Source organism: Nuphar pumila, chromosome 17, assembly GCF_984573655.1.
Source record: "Nuphar pumila chromosome 17, dmNupPumi1.hap1.1, whole genome shotgun sequence".
NCBI classification, from domain to species: Eukaryota; Viridiplantae; Streptophyta; class Magnoliopsida; order Nymphaeales; family Nymphaeaceae; genus Nuphar; species Nuphar pumila.
The window spans coordinates 50,518,284-50,539,413 of NC_143265.1; the positions used below are offsets into that span (position 1 = coordinate 50,518,284).

Genomic DNA, 21,130 nt, shown 5'->3' on the forward strand with positions numbered 1-21,130 from the left:
TGGATTTTACACAGCAGGCCTGTCAGCTGCGGCCAAGTCTGGTCAGTCGACCGGTCCACCTCCCTTAAAACCCTGGTTATATATATATATATATATATATATATATATATATATATATATATATATATATATATATATATATATATATATATATATATATATATATATATATATATATATATATATAATCAAAGTATGCAACTCTTATGCATTTTGAAAAGAAAAGAACAAAGACAAAATATGTACTTAACATGAAAAAACACACATATTCAGGTTCAGTGATGTCTGCACATGGATATTCAAATTTAAACTACATGCATGGGAAATGACATTGTTCAAATATGTATACGGATTCACAGTCGAAGTATGCAACTCTTATGCATATGCCATACAACAATACTTGCATATATAAATTTATACACAAGTAAGCGTGCATATGCATATTTAATATCATGTATGCAGGTGTGAGCAATGCTACATTCATATATGCACAATATTCAGCTACAAGCACATCCAAGATCAAGTATGCGTGCATGAACATATTAAGATTTAAGTATGCTCATATTCATCAAGCTGTCAATACCCTTATAAAAATGCTTATATAGATATGCATGTATAAATAAGTTTCTTTCTCTTACAATGATCCAACATCCAAATGCTTCTATCGATAGGATATTCATGAAACATCAGAAATATCCTAAGACAAGCATATAACACGCTATATTTATCATGAAATAAATTCGGTTTTAGTATGAGAATGGACATGTACAAAATTTGATTTATTTATTTATATTTTTGTAAGATGTATAAAATCAAAAATACATTCATAAAAGAGGATCCATAAACCCTCATCCCTATATTTTAGAGTAAACATCTAAATCTACTCCTTTTCCATGGATTTTTCTCAAAAACATTGAATGAAAATTGAATTCATGCTCTTTTACTCATTTGAAACAAGAGAGAAACCCATAACTTGATCATGAATAAAAAAGAAAACAAGAATGATGGTGGAAAACGCTGGACGATCGAAGAAGGAGCCTCATTCTTATTCTTCTTCCTCTTCCTCTCTTTTTCCTTCTCTTTCTATTTTTTTTTTTTGAGGTTTATATATACTTCAAGGGGGATGACACCCCCCCCCCCCCTCCCCCTTCAGCCCATCTAGAAGGGGTTGGAGAGAGAAAACTCTCCTTCTCTATGGATTCCTTTCTCTCTTGAGTTTTTTAAAAAATTTGGACTCTTAAGTTGACTTTTCAAAATTTTATTTCAACTAGATTCTAAGTCTCTCAAACCTTCTTAAATCCTTCAAAGTGTGTTTAAAGGTTCTACTAAGAGTCCTACAATCAAGAATCTACTAATTTTTCTTCTATACTTAGCTAAATTTTTAAAAATCTCAAATTTAACTGTGTAAAAATATACGATATTATACAGAAAGATGTTGATCTTTGCTGGCCTTGCAACTCTTGCTATCAGAAACTAAGGTTAGGGTTTTCTTTTGTTTAAAGATTTGTTTTTTTTTTATAGTTTTTATGATTTTTTTGGGCTTGTTATTACTATTCATTTTTCTTCTTCTTCTCTTTAGATTAATTTAAATTTTTTGTTGTAACTTTAGCACCTTTGTACATCAAGAGTCAAGATTCTGGAGACACTTGTTGAACTCATTTATGTTTTCTTTTGTTTAAAAAATATTCTTTTTTGTCAATACGTATTTTATTTTAACTCTAAAACATTCTTTAAAATGAGATGTTCCTCTAGTAGGTTATATCATTTTGTGAGTATTGTGTTAGGGAATTAACAAATGTAATGTCCTTTTTTGAAAAAATGAAAATTGTCCCCTCATAGACGATCTCTCAGGTTCCCCTCACTTCCCATGTTGCCCCTCCTTCTACAATGAACATTTGTTTTTCTAACTATTTTTTTCCATTTTTGGTACCCTTCCTACTCTTGTGGTGAGGGCTCTCCTAAAAACGTGGAAAAAGGGAAAAACACATCCTCAGTTCTTAATATTTTCAGTAAGTGGTAACTTTCCACGTTACCACTTGCTCTTTGGATTGGCAAAAACGTAGGAGCTTTTAGCCCTACGTTTTCCCCTTTTTCAAAAAAAAAAATTCAAGTCGACTTATGCAAACAAAAAAAGTTATGTGCACTAGGGGGGTTTCAAACCAAGGTAGGTAACAAGCCTCACCACTACACCACACTCTCTTTCGTTGCTTGTTTTGGCGGAATTAATTTATATAAGCCTTCGTTTGACGTTTTCCTTCTTGGCGGATTTCCCGTTTTCAAATGGGTTCTCCCGATTCTTCTTACCTACCTACTAAATTTCATTTATTACGTTTCGGATCTCACACAAGGATCATGGGTTATTCGAATCTATTGAGATTCCCTTACAAATCGAGTTGGATCTTCGAATCTCCCTAGAGTCCGAATCTGATTCCCAAACCGTATTTCCTTCATTGGACCCACGTGGTTCAATTTGAATCCAGTGAAAATTCATCGGACTTGACATAATCATATCTCTTTCCAAGAATTCTCAATTTTATTTCTCTGAAAAATTCTTAAAATTTCTGGATTTTACACAGCAGGCCTGTCAGCTGCGGCCAAGTCTGGTCAACCGACCAGTCCACCCCCCTTAAAACCCTGGTTATATATATATATATATATATATATATATATATATATATATATATATATATATATATATATATATATATATATATATATATATATATATATATAATCAAAGTATGCAACTCTTATGTATTTTGAAAAGAAAAGAACAAAGACAAAATATGTACTTAACATGAAAAAACACACATATTCAGGTTCAGTGATGTCTGCACATGGATATTCAAATTTAAACTACATGCATGGGAAATGACATTGTTCAAATATGTATACGGATTCACAGTCGAAGTATGCAACTCTTATGCATATGCCATACAACAATACTTGCATATATAAATTTATACACAAGTAAGCATGCATATGCATATTTAATATCATGTATGCAGGTGTGAGCAATGCTACATTCATATATGCACAATATTCAGCTACAAGCACATCCAAGATCAAGTATGCGTGCATGAACATATTAAGATTTAAGTATGCTCATATTCATCAAGCTGTCAATACCCTTATAAAAATGCTTATATAGATATGCATGTATAAATAAGTTTCTTTCTCTTACAATGATCCAACATCCAAATGCTTCTATCGATAGGATATTCATGAAACATCAGAAATATCCTAAGACAAGCATATAACACGCTATATTTATCATGAAATAAATTCGGTTTTAGTATGAGAATGGACATGTACAAAATTTGATTTATTTATTTATATTTTTGTAAGATGTATAAAATCAAAAATACATTCATAAAAGAGGATCCATAAACCCTCATCCCTATATTTTAAAGTAAACATCTAAATCTACTCCTTTTCCATGGATTTTTCTCAAAAACATTGAATGAAAATTGAATTCATGCTCTTTTACTCGTTCGAAACAAGAGAGAAACCCATAACTTGATCATGAATAAAAAAGAAAACAAGAATGATGGTGGAAAACGCTGGACGATCGGAGAAGGAGCCTCATTCTTCTTCTTCTTGCTCTTCCTCTCTTTTTCCTTCTCTTTCTATTTTTTTTTTTTTTTGAGGTTTATATATACTTCAAGGGGGATGACACCCCCCCCCCCCTCCCCCTTCAGCCCATCTAGAAGGGGCTGGAGAGAGAAAACTCTCCTCCTCTATGGATTCCTTTCTCTCTTGAGTTTTTTAAAAATTTTGGACTCTTAAGTTGACTTTTCAAAATTTTATTTCAACTAGATTCTAAGTCTCTCAAACCTTCTTAAATCCTTTGAAGTGTGTTTAAAGGTTCTACTAAGAGTCCTACAATCAAGAATCTACTGATTTTTCTTCTATACTTAGCTAAATTTTTAAAAATCTCAAATTTAACTGTGTAAAAATATACGATATTATACAGAAAGATGTTGATCTTTGCTGGCCTTGCAACTCTTGCTATCAGAAACTAAGGTTAGGGTTTTCTTTTGTTTAAAGATTTGTTTTTTTTTTTATAGTTTTTATGATTTTTTTGGTTTTGTTATTACTATTCATTTTTCTTCTTCTTCTCTTTAGATTAATTTAAATTTTTTGTTGTAACTTTAGCACCTTTGTACATCAAGAGTCAAGATTTTGGAGACACTTGTTGAACTCATTTATGTTTTCTTTTGTTTAAAAAATATTTTTTTTTGTCAATATGTATTTTATTTTAACTCTAAATCATTCTTTAAAATGAGATGTTCCTCTAGTAGATTATATCATTTTGTTAGTATTGTGTTAGGGAATTAACAAATGTAATGTCCTTTTGTTGTATTATTTGATTAATAATCACTAGAAATCAATTTTTTTTTTATGATGAGACCCTTGCGATGGAAAACCTTGGGTGGGGCCCGTGACCACCCTGCCTTAAAAATAAAAAATCTTTTGATTTATGTATTTGAATTCAGAAAGATAAAGCCATCCGCGTTCTCATGAGTTGGAGTCAAGCTTATACGATCTCACTATCTGAACAACCTTCATGATCTTGTGAGTTCAAGTTTGAGCCAAGCAGAAACTCAACTTGTTTAGTTATTCAAATTGTTCATGAGACGATTACGAACACATGATGTTCATTATAGAAAATGACTGAGTTAGGGCCATGGCTAAGACAAACAGAGTTAGGCTGGTGGTGAACACGAGCCATGTTTGAGTTATTCGAAGAGTTTAACGAGCCCAGCCCGAACACCTTTTGTCCTGTTTAATTCGGCTTGTTTACCGGCCCCCAGCAATATTCCATTGAGATCATAACCCAGCCGGGGATGATTTGGTCAATTTTGGGTTCGGTCTTTGCGTTAACTCACGGTTATGTAACACCGGATTTTTCTCCACACAATTAACAATGGCTTAATAAGTAAATAAAAACTTGGGTTAAAAGACGTGACGCAGACATCACCAGACGTTTTCCAAATAGATTAATTAATTAATTAATGCAAAAGCTAATCCTTTTTCACTTAGTTCTTGATTCACACGAAATAATAATGCGCCAAAGCGTTGTTTTCTGATTAACCCCTTTTTTAGGTACAATGTCAATAATCCCCAAGTCATTTTTAGCTGCTGATGATATATATAATAAACAAAAGGAAGGAAATCTGCTCAAACGTACAGCAAGAATTGAGTCAGCTGCGTTGTCGTATTGGCATAGAGACAGAGATTAAGAGTGGAGACACACCCACATAAAGGAAAAATCCTCAACCTTTCAATCAGTTCCTGAAGCCAAAAAGTCTAGTCACAGTCTCTTTGTACAAGGTGGGGAGTCGTATTCTTGCGTGTGAATTCCATTTCATGGGGTATTTTTACCAATACGAGTCCATGAGGCATTCTCTTCCTGCCTCATCTGCACCCAACAGAAACTAGAGAGGATTTCCCATCTCTCTCTCTCTCCCCACCTGGATTGATGCTATGGAGCGCAAGAAGGCTTGTATGTCAGATAGGTTTAGGGCCCAATTTTGTATGGTGAAGGAAGAGGCTTACAGAATCACGAGTCCCCTTGTTTCCTATTGTTGGGTACTGCTCTCTACCTGTTTCTTTAGCCTGATCAGTTTCATCAAGGCCTATTCTCACAAGAGGTAATGAAGAAACGTTCTTGCTGTCTTTCTTTCTTTGTTCTGTTATTGGTTTTGGGATGCAAGGTTTTAATGGTTTTGTGAACCATGTTATTGCTGATAGGGTTTTAATGATTTTAATGGTTTCTTGCTGTCTTTCTTTCTACCTTTGTAGGACTACTGATCCAGATGGAAGCAATTCAGAAAGAATGGGTTCTTCTGAAGAATTGTGTAACAAGAAAGGAGGGGATAAGGAAGAGGAGGAAGGAGAGGGATTGCTGGGTGAAAGAGCTGCTGAACATAAGAAAGATGATGGCTGTCCTCGTGGCAGCGACGATTGCCAGAAAGAAGATCGATTTTCGCCCGGCAAGAGCTTCCGATTCGTTGCCGCGGAGCCGGAGGTGATTGAATTCAGTTTCGAAGATCAATCAGGGTCTGAAAACGATTCTGAATTCAAGGATGGAGGGGTCTTGCTGAAGGATACGGCGAAGATCGATGAGGGTTTTAGCAGTAACAAGGAGAGAGCATTCAAGGGTTTCACGTTTCTGTTCTTGAGAGCAGAAGACTTTGGAGGAGGCTCCGTGGATGGATCCAACTGGAACAGGGGAACGATCGTTGGCGATTCACAGACGGAGGTATCCTCTTCCGTGGGTTCGAATTGCGATGTGTTCAGCGAGACGACGGAGAGCAGCTTCGACGACGATGACTTCTTGTCCGAGAGAGATTTCATCTGCGTCAAGCCGAGACCGACTGCTCTGTACTTATCATCGTCTCTTGGTGATCTTCAAGAAGAAATCAAGATGCTGGACCGCGACATTTCCGACGATAAAGAGTTCGGTTTCGGCTACGAATTCTTGGGGCAGAACGATGAGGCCTATGATGAGACGGGATTGATATCTCCCGATAGGCTTTCTATGCCTGGAAGGAACAGGGCACCCCCCCAAGAAGAAGATGAGACATCATTTAGTAGCACAATTTCAGAGGCTTCTGATAAGGAGAAGAGTCCAGAAGACGACGACGAAGAAGAAGCATCATCCATTAGCAGCACAATTTCGGAGGCGTCTGATGGAGAGGAGATCATCGAACGGCTGAACGATCTCATCGCTAACCAGGACTCTCATTTCGTGTTGCAATCCTGTGAAGTTGCCACTGATCATGATGTTGGTGGTGGTTCGTTGAGGGTCGAGGAGGAAAGTAACAACCATGGATCTGATCCTCTGATGACCAGAGACGAAGAAATCCCAAACCTGAATCATGATGCTCCGGTTACGGAGACCCACGCTGTCAGCCATAGTTCTCCTCACGGCTCACTGCAATATCAGGATAATCAAGAGCAGAATCCTAAAATCCTTGTGGCAGAGACGGCCTGTGATCAAGCCGCCGACCCTGCTGCTAACGGACCTGTGAAACGTGAAGAACCCCATGACCAAGCGGCCCTAATGAAAACCAAAGGTGGCCAAGATGACCAGATCTCAGAGATCCCACTGAAAGGAACTTCTGATGAGCCGGCTACTCCCACCGTCAATATCAATTTGCTGGGATCATCTGAAGGAAACAATCAGCAAAACCCTCATCTTGTGACAGAAACAGAGGGTGCCCATCACGACCAGCATCCTGATCATTCTCCTTCATCAGAAACCGAAGACACTCGGGAGAAGAGAATACAATCAGAAAGTTGGGAGGGGGAGGAGGATTTGGAAGCAATGTGGGAACACCAGGAGCTGATAGAGCAGCTGAGGTCGGACCTGAAGAGGGCGAGGGCGACGGGGCTGCCCACCATATTGGAGGAATCGGAGTGGCCAAAGGTGATGGACGACGTGAAGCAGCAGTGGATGAGGATGGACCAGCGGTCGGTGGGAGGAGCGGGCAGCGAGGATCGGATGGACGAGCTGCAGAAGTTCTACAAGAGTTACTCCGAGAGGATGCGTAGGTTCGACATCTTGAACTACCAGAAGATGTACTCTATGGGTCTCTCTCTCTCTCTCTCTCTCTCTCTCTCTCTCTCTCTCTCTCTCTCTATATCTATATATATATATATATATATATATATATATATATATATATTCTGCCTAGCTTTTGGATCACAAGAATCTCACCTGTAAATGGTTTTTCAGGTGATCCAAAATAAAAAATCAATGGCTATGAAGGTACCAGTTTTTCCTAAATCATAAAAACCTGTTATTTCATCGATTCAAGAGTGAATTTTTGCTAAATCGAGCATGATAAACACATCTTACGGTTCGGATCAACTGAGGCAGAACGAGAAATGGGACGTAATATGTTCAATTATATATATACTTGTTTGAAGTCTAAGAATCCGTATTCATTTTGAGTGATTCTTTAGTTGATCAAGAGTTTTGTCTTTTCTAAGAAAAGTGGTTTCATATTCACATAAAGAGCTGATTCTAGAAAAATATAGTTATTTCATAGATTATTTGTCAATTGTCACCATTATACATAGTAATTCATTAAGAAATAAAGAGATTGTGAATTTCTGAAATACAACTGCCATGTATCTTCTATAGCTAACTAGATAATCGGCACGCCCATATGACCGGGCCCTATAAAATAACTAAAAAAGTTTTAAAGCATATACATTTATCAAGATTGAAAGAAAAAATAATGAGAATCATAAACATATTGATAAATTTAAAATTAAATTATAAAATATTTTTATTTTGCAACCCTTAATAAAAGGAAAAAAGACGTTTTGGAGAGAAAGAGAGAGCAGTTATACAGTAATTAATTTTTGAAAAAATTACAATGTGCCAAAGTAATACTCTGTTTTATGAAGACTATACAAATGTCCAGACAAATTTTTAATGACATTCTCAACTTACATGGTAAAAATGTCAATTAATAAAATGTTACAATGTATCCAATTTTTTGCACCTCATGCCCTTGCATCTACTTTTATAATATTTAGATTTAAGATAGGATAAAAGTGTATTTTTTTTAGATAAAATAGTTAAACTACCCTTGGGGGTTGACATTTTAAACTCTGTTAGGAGGCAAGCGAACATCTAAATATCTATGTGGAAGTTAACTACTCCCTGAATATATCATGGATTATTTTTGTAAGTTTATAAAATCATAAATAATAATTGTATTTTAATGAATCTATGGTGGTACTGAACTACGTTACATCACTGTGATACACTTTGTTTTTACATCAATCTAATTTCCAAATTCAAAATCTAGCCTTTGAATCATGTTTGACATGTTTTATTGATTTTTTTTATATGTTTAGTCGACTCAATCATGTTGTTTTGAGACATTTTGTAACCCTTATAGCCATTGATTTTTTAGTATTATGAACATTGAATTATGGTATATTGGCGATGACTAAAGCTTCTAATATATCAAACCGTGCTAAGCACATCTAACATTTGGTGGAGGGATCCATACATAAAACAGTTTACCACCATAGTAAATGGCAGTTCATAATCATAATACTCTCTCTCTCTCTCTCTCTATATATATATATATATATATATATATATCAACATTGGCAAAGTTTTGATTAAAGTGACTAAAACACCATTAAAAGTATTGGCATTTCTGTAAAATGATTAATTATTTTCATTTTTTTAATAAAACTATTAAAATACTCTTTGTTGCCTTCTTTATTTCAATTATTCTTAAGATAAAATACTTAATGCCTGCAAATCGGGGATCTCTCTAACTTGCAAGATTAGATTTTGTAGGATCCCCCGGTAATTCACCAAATATACGCTTACTAGAAGTTTTAAATTGCTGCCACTTTTGAGGTGTTTTGGTTACTTCAATCAATTGACACTGCTAACATTAATATCAAAGGTTTGGAGTTAATTACATTAAAATAAAGATGGGGTCAGATCAGAGTGTGAGCACTTTTGGATGCAGTTGATCTCAAGATGAGCGGCATCTAAAACCTGTACTAATGAGATGCCCATCACTTGGATGGACCCCACTCTTTTTTTCATGTCGTGTTTAGGAAGAATGGCATGTGAATGGTTTAAAATGAAAGGCTCACAATGAGCTTGTTCACTGTTTAGATGGGTGTGCCGTTCATTTGCACCCAATCAATGATGTGAAAAGATCAGGTGCAATATGATTGGACAAATATTTGCACATTAAGCACCTGATCACCCTCCATCTTGGGGACAGGGCCTGTCTGGTGTGGGACCCAAGACCTGATGGAGGGTGATGGGGGTGCTTAATGCACAACACCCGATCTGGACTCGGGATACAGGCGTATTGTCTGACCCATAAGTTCAATTTTTTTTTTTAAATAGGATTCTGCAGTAAGGATTTTTAAATTTTGTAATCAATATAAAGCTATTAATATTTTAATATATAAAATAGAGTTTTGATTAAATATCATTAAAAATATTAAGATAGTGTCTGCATGTATCAGCATCTGATAGATTCGTGGCACCCTTGACACCCTCTAAATGGCGTGTCAGTGTGACATAACTGAGAACGGGTACATGTCTTTGATGATGATGGTGGTGGTGGTCACCAAGAAAAAACTTTGAGTCGTTCAATATCAGCTGATTATTAATGACATTATTATCAGAATACCATCCTGTTAACTGTCATTGACAAATGCTTGTGTGTGTGTGTGTGCGCGCGCGCTGCCTTGGGAGAGCTTAACTTCTTGTTTTGGCCATGACAGGTTTCCTCAAAATAAAGAACCCACTCCACTCCATTTCGGGTAGGAAACCAGCACTGAGTTCCATAATATCACAGAGCTTCAAACGGGGGAGAAGCCATAAGAGCGAAGCACAGCCATCGGCTGAGTTCATGAGGGAGCTGCAGGTGGACCTTGAGATGGTGTACGTGGGTCAGGTGTGCCTGTCATGGGAGTTCTTGCATTGGGAGTACATAAGGAGCCATGAGCTATTGGAATCCGACCTGCATGAGTGGTTCAACTTCAACCGGGTGGCCGCAGAATTCCAGAGGTTCCTGGTCCTCCTCACAAGGTTCACGGAGGATGAGAAGTTCAATGGCCCAAGGGTGGACAACTATGTCCAGAACCGCTGCGTCCAAAAGGGCCTCCTCCAGGTCCCCTTGGTCAAAGGTTAGTAATATATCCACAATTTGCACTGCACCAACCATATAGCCACAAATCTCATGATTATATGGGAAAATGTCACAAGAAAAAATCATATGAAAAATATATATATTTGTACTTTTTAGTAAAACATATACTTTTAAATTTATTTATTTTTAGAAAAGTATATATATGTTTGCTGGTATTTGGAAAACACCCAAATGGGTCAGGATATAACCCGGCTATTGATACTAACGTTTCCTGGCATCTTTTTTTTTGTGCATTTGGTAGAGGAGAAGATTGGCGAGATAGAGGAAGGAGGGGAAGCAACATCCTTGGAGAATTTGCTGGAGATAATGGAAGAATGCTTGAGGGCATTTTGGGAATTTCTTAAAAGGGACAGGGACGAGGTGGGACCCATCATGAAAGGCCTTCTGGGGATCCAAACCCAGCTTCAGGATCCGCTCGATTCGGAACTCTTTGCAGACATTCAAGCGAGTCTTCAGAAGGTCCGTCTCAGAAATTAATTTCCGGTTCTATATGTAATATTTGGTTTTCTAGAGGTGTCTTTGGTTGCCTAGACTTGAGTCAGGGACCAGGAATTGGGCTCGGGCTCAACTGAAGGCTTGGTTGCCTTGGACCGAGCCTATATCATCGTAATGTGGTTCTTGGCTAAAGTAGGTTTGAGCACTGGCCTGGTCGACGTTGACCAACCTCAGATTGACCATCTGGGAGAATCTTCTGTTTTGATCTATGCCAACCAAACTCTCATAACATAGCTCACTTGGTCAAGAATAGATCAAGTCTGCATGGTGCGGGCAACACTCGGCCATGCGCTTGATCGGTCAACTGGGTATAGTAGTCAATAGTCCACAAGGCTGGAACATATGACTGGGCCTAACCACTTGTCAAGTCAATGGCACCTCACAAATTGTGGCTCACCCAACCCAAACTCTGACCTGAAAAGGGCAGAACGAGGGGGCATTTGATTGCCTTGAATCTCAAATCCGAGAATCACCAATAGTACAATACATGAATCTCGTATCGCATGAGATTTGAAATCCAAGGCAACCAAACGCAGGATTAGTTTAATTATTTGCAGAATGCAGAATATTTCAAATGGTTAGAAGTTTTGGGTAAAATGAGAGGTTGTTACTGATTTCCTTTCCTTGCTTGGTAACTTTCAGAAAGACAAGAGATTGAAAGACTTGCAGAGGAGTGGAAACTGCCTGGTGAAGAGATTCCGGAAGCATCATGGTGGTTGGATGGACGAGTCCCTCTTCTTCTCTCTAGTGGACATGAAACTGGTGTCCAGGGTCTTGAGGATGTCGAGAGTGACAGGCGACCAGCTGGACTGGTGCCAGAAGAAACTGCACAAGATCACCTTCAAGGGCAGGAAGCTAGTGAGGGACCCTTCCTTCCTACTCTTCCCTTGTTGACACTTTGACAACACCACCACATTTTTGTACCATTAGTTCCTTTGTAGTATGGTATAATAATAAAAAAATTATTTTGATGGTATGATGCAAGGTTGGTGGTTACCAATTTTAGATTTTAGTTGGGGGGTCCATGTCCAACTTATATAGGTAGCGGGTTTTTTTCCACTCTTTTTTCTTGAGCACGTGGTGCACCTTTGAGTCTTCAATTGCACCAAATCGTCTCTGTTTATAATATAATGCCAAGCAGTTCTTTCATATCTGAAATTGGCTCAGAGGTTGTATCTATGGATGTATTTCTATAAACCTGAAAATTAATATTTTTATGTTTAAAAGTCTGAAATTTACACGAATCTTGTCGTTCACATTACAAATGAGAGAGAGAGAGAGAGAGAGAGAGAGATGTTTTTCCAAGACCGACCCTTGAAAGCCGTAAAAGAATGTTTTGTCTGAAAATTTTAAGATCTCAGTTTGCCACACCTAATTTTCTAAAAATCCAGAAAAAAACATCTTTCTCAAAATATAAAATCCTGATATATTAGTCAAGCAATTAATTGGGAGTATAAAACCATGACTCTTAGGACTCATTGTATGTTGAACACACAATTGAAAGAAAAAGAAAAGTAGTAAAAGGTTTTTATAAGAAAAAAAATTAGATGTCCCCATGCCCGACTGCGGATCAGGTCCAAGTAGCCTTGGATGGAAAAGCACTCCAAGGCACTTGGATGCCATCCATCGTGAAGATGAATGGCACCCAAAACCCATCCAAAAGGTCGTTTTTTTTTTTACTGAATGGGCCCCACAAAAAAAAAAAAAAAACGAATCTGATGTCGTTCACTTTCTAGATTCATGTCATCAATAACAGATAAAATGAATGGCTGAGAATCGTCCAAAACAGAGTGCTTTGGTAGGTGTTAGGTGCTGCTCATTTCTATGATGAAAGGCATCCAGGTGCCTTGGACATGTCCCTCACTCCTTTTGTCCCCAATAAAAACAAGCCAAAACTGACAAAAAAAAGAAGAAGGCTAAGTTAAAGATTCATGGACATGTCCAAGAATAGTTTTTCCCTTCAATTATCCAAAAAACAGTTTTATGGACATGAGGAAGAACGAGAAGCATTGGCTGCAGGAGCTTCTCTCCCGATGACACTGCTAATGTGGAATACCAAGTGCGAAGGTTAGTAGTTTCTGTGAAGCTGCCATCCAAAGCATTCTTTCTCGAAAACATAGGGGGCCGTATGCCCATGGGTTCAGGATACTTTGAAAAAGCCCGGGCCGACTCGGAGACCTGGGACCTTGGCTTAGAGAAGCTCTTGCGGTCACTGCTTCTGCTTCTCGTTCTTGTAAGAAGAAGAAGGCTATGAGGAAGAAGAGAAGTCTCACAGTTCCTCCTTAAACAAGTCCAGCTGTTCCAGAGGCTCTGTGGATCTCACCCTTTTTAGAAGAAGGTTTTCCTTCTTCCAAAACATGTCTGCAACCACATTGAGCCTTAGTGCATGTTTGAAAGCACTTTGCAAAAGTGATTTGGAATCGCTTTTGAATCTCTCCGGAATCAGGGTACTTCATCCTTTGACTCCCATTGTCTAAAAAATTGGAGAATCGTTACCAACAGGGTGCTCGGCCTGTCTGGTAGTAGCAGTTAGTGCACGTCACCTTGTGTTCGGATGGTACAAGTTCAAATCCCAAGCTTACAGTTGGTCTGGTGGGCTCTGATTAACCCCAGCTTGCCTATCCCAAAAAAAGAAAAAAAAAAAAGGAGAATCATTTTCCCTTTTTATGTCATTCCCTCTTAGTAACTATTTTCTCATGTTTGCAATAATGTGAGAAAATGGTTCTCCATAGATAACCATTCTATCAAATCTAAATCTAGAGACAGAATGACTCTAGTGGGTGTAAGAAAATGTGCCCTTGTATTCACTTCAATGCTCCCTAGAAGACACTGCATACCCAACTCTGCCTTAGTATAGCTGTTGGGAGTAAGCCGTTGGCCATCTAAGACTATACATTGGCTTCTAATTCTACGATACTAGGAAACACTGCCTTAGCGTCTTGCTTGCCTGTGCCTATGATACTGGAATCTACCAAGCGTACATGAAATTATATTCTCCAAGGAACAGAAAACACTAAACTTGATCATTCCAGGTCTGTCACTTTCTTTAAAGAACGCCAAACCATATGAGAAATAAAGGAGAAAGAAAATAAGAGGAAAACCATTGCAGGAATGAGTAGATGATGTTTTTAAGTCTTCTTAATCTTATCTTAAATAAGTATTATCGAAGCATAAGCAGAGGCATCAGGTGCAAAAAAAATTGGATGCTTTATAACTTTTTATTAAATGACATTCTTGCCATATGTGTTGCGAATGTTATAGAGTTTTTACAAAAAAGAAGTGTTACTTATATGGCACATTTTAAATACTATTTATATCTTCTCTCTCTCTCTCTCTAAAACGTCTCTGCCCTTTTTTTAGTAGGCATATCCGGAACGTCTTTCTCCCCTTTTTAATGGTCATAAAATAAAAATATTTTGTAATGTTTTAAATTTATCGTTTATGATTGCCATCATTAATCTTGATAAATGTATATGCCTTAAAAACTTTTTTTACCTTTTCCTTCTAATTTTTTTTTCGACCTTTTAAGTTATCTTACAGGTCCAATTATCTAGTCTCTTCTAATGCCAAAAGCCTGCAATTGTCACAAAAACCCTCAATTGAGTAGTGCTGTTTGGTATCAATGAAATGTTTTCCGATTCCTTTAAAAAAAGGAAGAAAAGTAGCTTGTAAATAAGTTAAAAAGGCCCGAGATGCAAACAAACACATTGAAAAGACAGTGGATTAATAGGCCAAATTAAGGGACTGTAGGGGCATCTAAACGTCACTTCAATTAACGTAGATGACGTATATATAACAAGAAGAATAAAAGAATGCCTTCTTTGAATTATTTAGAAGGGTATATAATAAGTTAGATTCTGAGCTACACTTGTACATAAAGTCCAATCTCTTACATAGTATTAAAAAATAAAAAAATGAAGCACGCTTTGAATAAAATACAAATGAAAACTCGGACATTTAGAAAATATTTTATATTTTTAAGTTGCGTTTGAATGCATGTATAACTGATGAAAAATATTCATAGAATTACTGAGCTGATCGAGAAGATGCAACCTACACATCCATTGTTTTTATTATATGGCTGAAGGTAATCGATTGGTTTCTCCAAACCGGATAGGAGGGATGGATGGTTTTGATTTTTCAAAATTTTTTATTCTGATCTTATAGAAGTGATTTACATAATTTGTTTAGTCCAAATTACTGAGCACTTGGATCATCTGATTACATCATTTGAGTAGGTTTCTATAAGGCTTCAAAAATCAATGACTTAAAATTTTAATAAACTTAAAAGTTTATAAGATCCTAATTTTACATAAAAAAATACGATCCAAAACATTTGTGGGGTTGGATTTGCAAAAAGAAAAAAATGAAATATTGAAAATCATAACTGTCCACACCATACAGATGGTAGGCGGAACCTCTCTCTCTCTCTCTCTCTCTCTCTCTCTCTCTCTCTCTCTATATATATATATATATATATATATATATATATATATATATATATATATATATACACAAGTCGTCCATTATAAATGAACGTTCACCCACCTCCAGAGGCGTAGCTAAGGGCAGGACTGGGCTGTAGCCCAGTCCTGCCTCCCGAAACAGTTAATTTTTTTTATTTTTTTTAAAAGCCCCCCCCCTCTCTCTCTCTCTCTCTCTCTCTATATATATATATATATATATATATATATATATATATATATATATATATATATATATATATATATATACAGTAAGGCATAATAATAGATGACACAAGTCCATTATAAATGAACGTTCACCCACCTCCAGAGGCGTAGCTAGGGGGGGCAGGACTGGGCTGTAGCCCGGTCCTGCCTCCCAAAACAGTTAATTTTTTTTATTTTTTTTAAAAGCCCAGTCCTAGCCCAGCCCTGATTCCATATGAAATAGATTTTTATCCATTTTTTAGCCCAGCCCTGACTGCAGCAAATAGTTTGATTTGTCCATATGAAATAAATTTTTATTAATAATTGTAGCCATTTTTTATTTTATCTCAAAAAAAAAATTCGGGGGCGCTACCCCCGAACCCCCGACTATCACACAATTTTTTTTTCTACACCCCTGTTTGCCCCCCCCCCCTCGCATGAATCCTAGCTACGCCCCTGCCCACCTCCGATCGAGCTTGTGATCAGTGACACTCTTATTAAAAAAAAGCCAACCAATCTCAACTGCCGCTAAATGTTGTTATTCCACACACCGCTTTAGTGGCGGTCAAGACCGTTGCTAAAATAACAAAAAAAAAAGTAATTGTGTGTTCGATGTTTGTTCGATGAAAGGGCATCCACTATTACATCCTTTCACACAAGTATATATATATATATATAGTTAATCTAACATTAAACTAATAGTATTCAACATTAGATGAATTCAACCTATTAAAATGATTAAAGTACTTTTAAAAAGTGATAGTTTTGAAAACTTATGTCAACAAGGCTAATTTGATTGATTCATAAAGTTACTATTTTGAAAAAAGTGTTTTGACTTTTCAATTCCTTTCTTTACTAGGACCATGTAAAAAATCATACTTGTAGGACATTTTCACTTGATTAGAACTTGTATGCAGTTTATCATTGCTTATTTACTAAAAAATATGCTTTGAGCATCTGGTAAGGGCAACTTAATGTTACGAAGTTGACCATACATCACAAGTTCCAAACCCATGAGTGGCATTCCTTGCCACAAGGTCGAATCAAGGTGTACTCAATGGGTACCAAAAAAATGTTTGCCTATTCCTTTAAAAAAAAAGTAGCTTGTAAATAACTTAAAAAGCCAAACAAACACGAGAAGGGTATATAATAAGTTAGATTCTGAGCTACACTTGTACATAAAGTCCAATCTCTTACACAGCATTAAAAAATAAAAATTGAAGCACGCTTTGAATAAAAAACAAATGAAAAATCGGACATTTGTAAAATATTTTATATTTTTAGGTTGTGTTTGAATGCATGTATAACTGATGGAAAATAATAACAAGTCGCATGCATCTCTCTATGGCGCCATTATTCAGCATTAAAAACGGCTAAGTTTTGACAAAATCTCTTGAGATAAAACTCTTAAATTTGTAACCTAAAAATAGAAAGGGTGAGCTGATCGAGAAGATACAACCTACATCCATATGGTTTTTATTAGATGGCTGAAGGTGATTGGTTTCTCCAAACCGGGTACGAGGGAAGGATGGTTTTGATTTTTCAAAAAATTTATGTTTTTTTTTTGTTCTGACCTCATAGAAATGTTTTACATAATTTGTTCAGTAGAAATTAATGTGCTCCCGGATCATCTGATTATATATTATTTGAGTAGGTTTCTTATATGGTTCGGGTTCGATGAAAGGGCATCCACTATTACATCCTTTCATATATATATATATATAACATGAAACTAGTAGCATTTGATATTATATGAATTCAACCATATTAAAATAACTAAAATACCTTTAATCATGTGTTTTTGATGAAAAATGATGTTTGGATTCTTGAAGATTTACAAAGATTTTAGACCATTGATGTTTTGAACTTTATAAAAACCCACCCATGTGATGGAATCAAACATTTCAAGGGTTGATCCCTATAAAATCAAGTACATAGATCACATCTGTAAGGTCAGAAATTAAAAATAAAATGAAAAAGATCAAAAAACCTATTCAGCACCGACCCATTACTATATATATATGTGTGTGTGTGCGTGCGCGCGCGTTAGAGTGCATGTGTGTGAAGAATATCTTTATTAAGGCTATGCAAAAATTCATTTTTCGCTTAATTAGAACATGTACAATAGGTCATAGATATGTTTATCATTGCTTACTAAAAAACATGCTTTGATACCACGAGGGCTTTGCTCATATTGTAGGGACAACTTAATGTCACAAAGTTGATGGAACATTACAGTACTTGACACAAGGTCGAAGCTAGGTGTACTCCTTGACAGGTTGTCTAAAAAATAAAACATGTTTTTGATTGAATTAAAATAATGATTTTTTTTATTATCAAGTTTTAGTGCAATATGAGCCATTGATTTTTTATTTCTCGAAAAACACATTTTAAGTATGAAGAACACCTATGAAGTATGAAATACATGCTTTCTTCGTAGTAATTTATAATAAACACATTTACAGGTTCAAATTAAGACAAAAAAACACACTGACAATGGAGAGTGTCATGTGTACCTTCTCTTGCAGACGGTTGGATCTAGTTATGGTAATTTTTAATGTAAACATACATTTTTTTTGGGGGGCTATCTCTTGATGCATAAAATAACTATGCATTAAAAAATGCTATTATTCTAGTGGTATTTTGATTGCATCAATCAGTTGAATACAATTAAGATCAACATAACTACTTTGAAGTTGGATAAACCACACATACAGTTAGTTGGAAATTGGATCATATATCCATGTATTTTAAGTGGATCTGGACCTTACCTCATGAGTCCGTGCAAGCACCGAAAGCCACAGCATGTGCAACTGCTATAGGAGAATAAGGGGAAAGTGCCACTTTTTTCCTGCACTGAAAATTTTTGCAAGAAATAATTATATGATTTGTAGTTAACTTAACCAACCTTTTAGGCTTTTGCTTAACCTGACTCCATTTATTCAAAAGCTTCACCAACAAAAAAAAGTAATTAGTGCAATTTCAATACAAGGCTGGCAAAAACTTGAAATCAGAGGGCAGGAGCAAGATTTTCTTCGACACGGTGTTTGTTTTCATCAAATGAAGAAGGGAATTAAAAGAAGAAACTGACAGGCTTGTTTTGTGGAAAATAAACAAAGTCAAGGTCTCACATTTTTTGGCATTATTCTTGACATGTTGCAAAGTGCTCTTCCATTATCCCAATTCCATGTTTGAAAGTGACATAGATTTGTTTTTTTTTTCCTGACTAGATGAGAATAATGTGTGTGCATGAACCAGGAGAATAGTCGAGTCTAAATGGGGACGCTTTTCCATGGCATACGTTGCCTAATTAGTTAAGCCCAGTGGAGCCCATACTCCCCAACTTCAAAACATTGGGCGACTGCAAATGTCCCACACGGAATTTGGGATGCCAATCCATGTAATCCTCACCACCAAGTTAGACGAATAATGAAGTCAAAAGAAGCAAGCTTTGTGGGACAAAAAGTATCCTACGCCCCCACCTTGTATGACTCGTGCATAGTTTTGACCACCTTTTGTTTTCAGTCTACAGGACACCTCTCTCTCTCTCTCTCTCTCTCTCTCTACACACACACACAATACAGTGGTACAAACATTGTTTGCATGAATCTGACCATCAAATGTGAGATCGAATCGTACATAGGTATTTAACAGGGTCTATTTCTAGCTTTTCTCTTGTCTAATACACAAGGTTTGAAAAACTAGGTGGCTTCTAATTTATTAAGATACATGTAGTTTAAAAGTGATATATATATATATATATATATGAAAAGAAAACCGCTGAAAACCTAGAAGGAGACGGTTAAAGGTAATTAACATAAAAGATTGTAAAGTGACCGGAGTTAGAGGTAGATAGACAAGAAAGAAGAAATAGGATCGCACAGCCAACTCCATGTAGTTGGGATAAGGCTTGATGATGATGATGATGATTTATCTTACCATCTATATGGTACATATGATATTGATGTTCAATTTTCTAAGCCATAATTTGCAACTCATTCCCCCACATGTATTCCAACAAGATTCATTTGCTACCAATTAGCTGTTGGATCAAGTTTTGTGATAAAAAATACTACTTTATGAGCCTCAAAGTTTACTAAAAGTCTACCAAATGATTTTTGAAGCATTATAAAAACTACACATGCCGTAATTGTAGGATGCAAAAGTAAATTCCACTAAACAATACATGTACATCTGTAACACGAGATTTTTCTATAATTTTTGAGAATTAAAGATAAAATTCACCTTTCAAAATTAGTTTGAATTTCAAATTAAGTTGGATAATTATAATTCTAATATTTGGATTTGACTTTGAACAATTGCATTTTAGTATTTGGATCTGCAAATGGATCTCAAAAATTGAAAATAGGATCCATGGGGCGGGATGCCCATTTAATGTAGACCCAAATGGTAAATTGAATTGAAGGGTGAGACACCCATTGCACTACAAGAAAATAGGGGATTAGCGACGGATATTAGCGCCAGAATGTTTCCGTCGCTAATTAGCGACGGCTTAACGAGAGAAACAAATCTGTCGCTAAGAACCGTAATATTTACGAAAATATCGACGGAATAGCTTCCGTCGCACAATCCGTCGCAAATTAACGACGGCTTAGCGACAGAATGTTTGGTCGTAATAACCGCGTATTTTAGCGACGGATTTTTCGAGGGAAAGTGTGTCATCGCTATTGAGCAACGGATTTAGCGACGAAATATTTTCGTCGCTACGTAGTTATATTAATTTCTGACGGATTTAGGCCGTCGCTAAAATACGCGTAAATCCCTAATCAGAGCTCTCTTTCTCTTTTCTGTTCCGCTGTTCCCGCCGGCCGCCCTCTCCCTTCTGTCGCCCCATATCTCGCCTGTCGGCGTCTCCCTGGCCTGCCGCCTTGCCCGTTGCCCCCGGTCCGCCACCCCCCGACCGGCGTCTCCCAGGTTTTTCCGATAAAATACCCTTTTTTTCTGATAAAAGGGGCGGATGCCCCTTTTAGTTTTTTCGGCAGGGGGTCGTTCCCCCTGCCTCGTTAGTATTTTTCGGCAGGGGGGCCATAAAACGCCATGGCTAGTACCCTTGACCCCATGGCCTATACTGGGTTCGGCTTATGCAAAGGAGATAATGGCCATAAGAATTGAATCCAAACTGCCTGTCTAGCAGCTGGTTCCGTTCCAACTCCGCTAACCGCTAGGGTCATTGGCTGTTGATTCATACAATGATGGCATCCATCGCTGAACTGCCTTTCTTGA

At 36.8% G+C, this 21,130-nt stretch overlaps 1 protein-coding gene across 1 annotated transcript; it reads left to right on the forward strand.

Moving 5' to 3' along the window:
* The first annotated feature begins 5,269 nt into the window (after window positions 1-5,269).
* Window positions 5,270-12,199, forward strand: LOC149811943 (uncharacterized). Its single transcript, XM_089993373.1, has 5 exons — window positions 5,270-5,657; window positions 5,809-7,601; window positions 10,294-10,698; window positions 10,963-11,180; window positions 11,859-12,199. The coding sequence occupies exons 1-5, from the start codon at window positions 5,491-5,493 to the stop codon at window positions 12,108-12,110; spliced, it is 2,835 nt and encodes a 944-aa protein (XP_089849499.1). The 5' UTR covers window positions 5,270-5,490; the 3' UTR covers window positions 12,111-12,199.
* Window positions 12,200-21,130: the final 8,931 nt, after the last annotated feature.

Bases quoted from the DNA above. Each gene is read 5' to 3' on its own strand.
- LOC149811943 (XM_089993373.1), top strand. From the start codon at position 5,491: ATGGAGCGCAAGAAGGCTTGTATGTCAGATAGGTTTAGGGCCCAATTT. The intron at 5,658-5,808 runs GTAATGAAGAAA...CTACCTTTGTAG, and splicing joins AAGGCCTATTCTCACAAGAG to GACTACTGATCCAGATGGAA. The intron at 11,181-11,858 runs GTCCGTCTCAGA...GGTAACTTTCAG, and splicing joins TTCAAGCGAGTCTTCAGAAG to AAAGACAAGAGATTGAAAGA.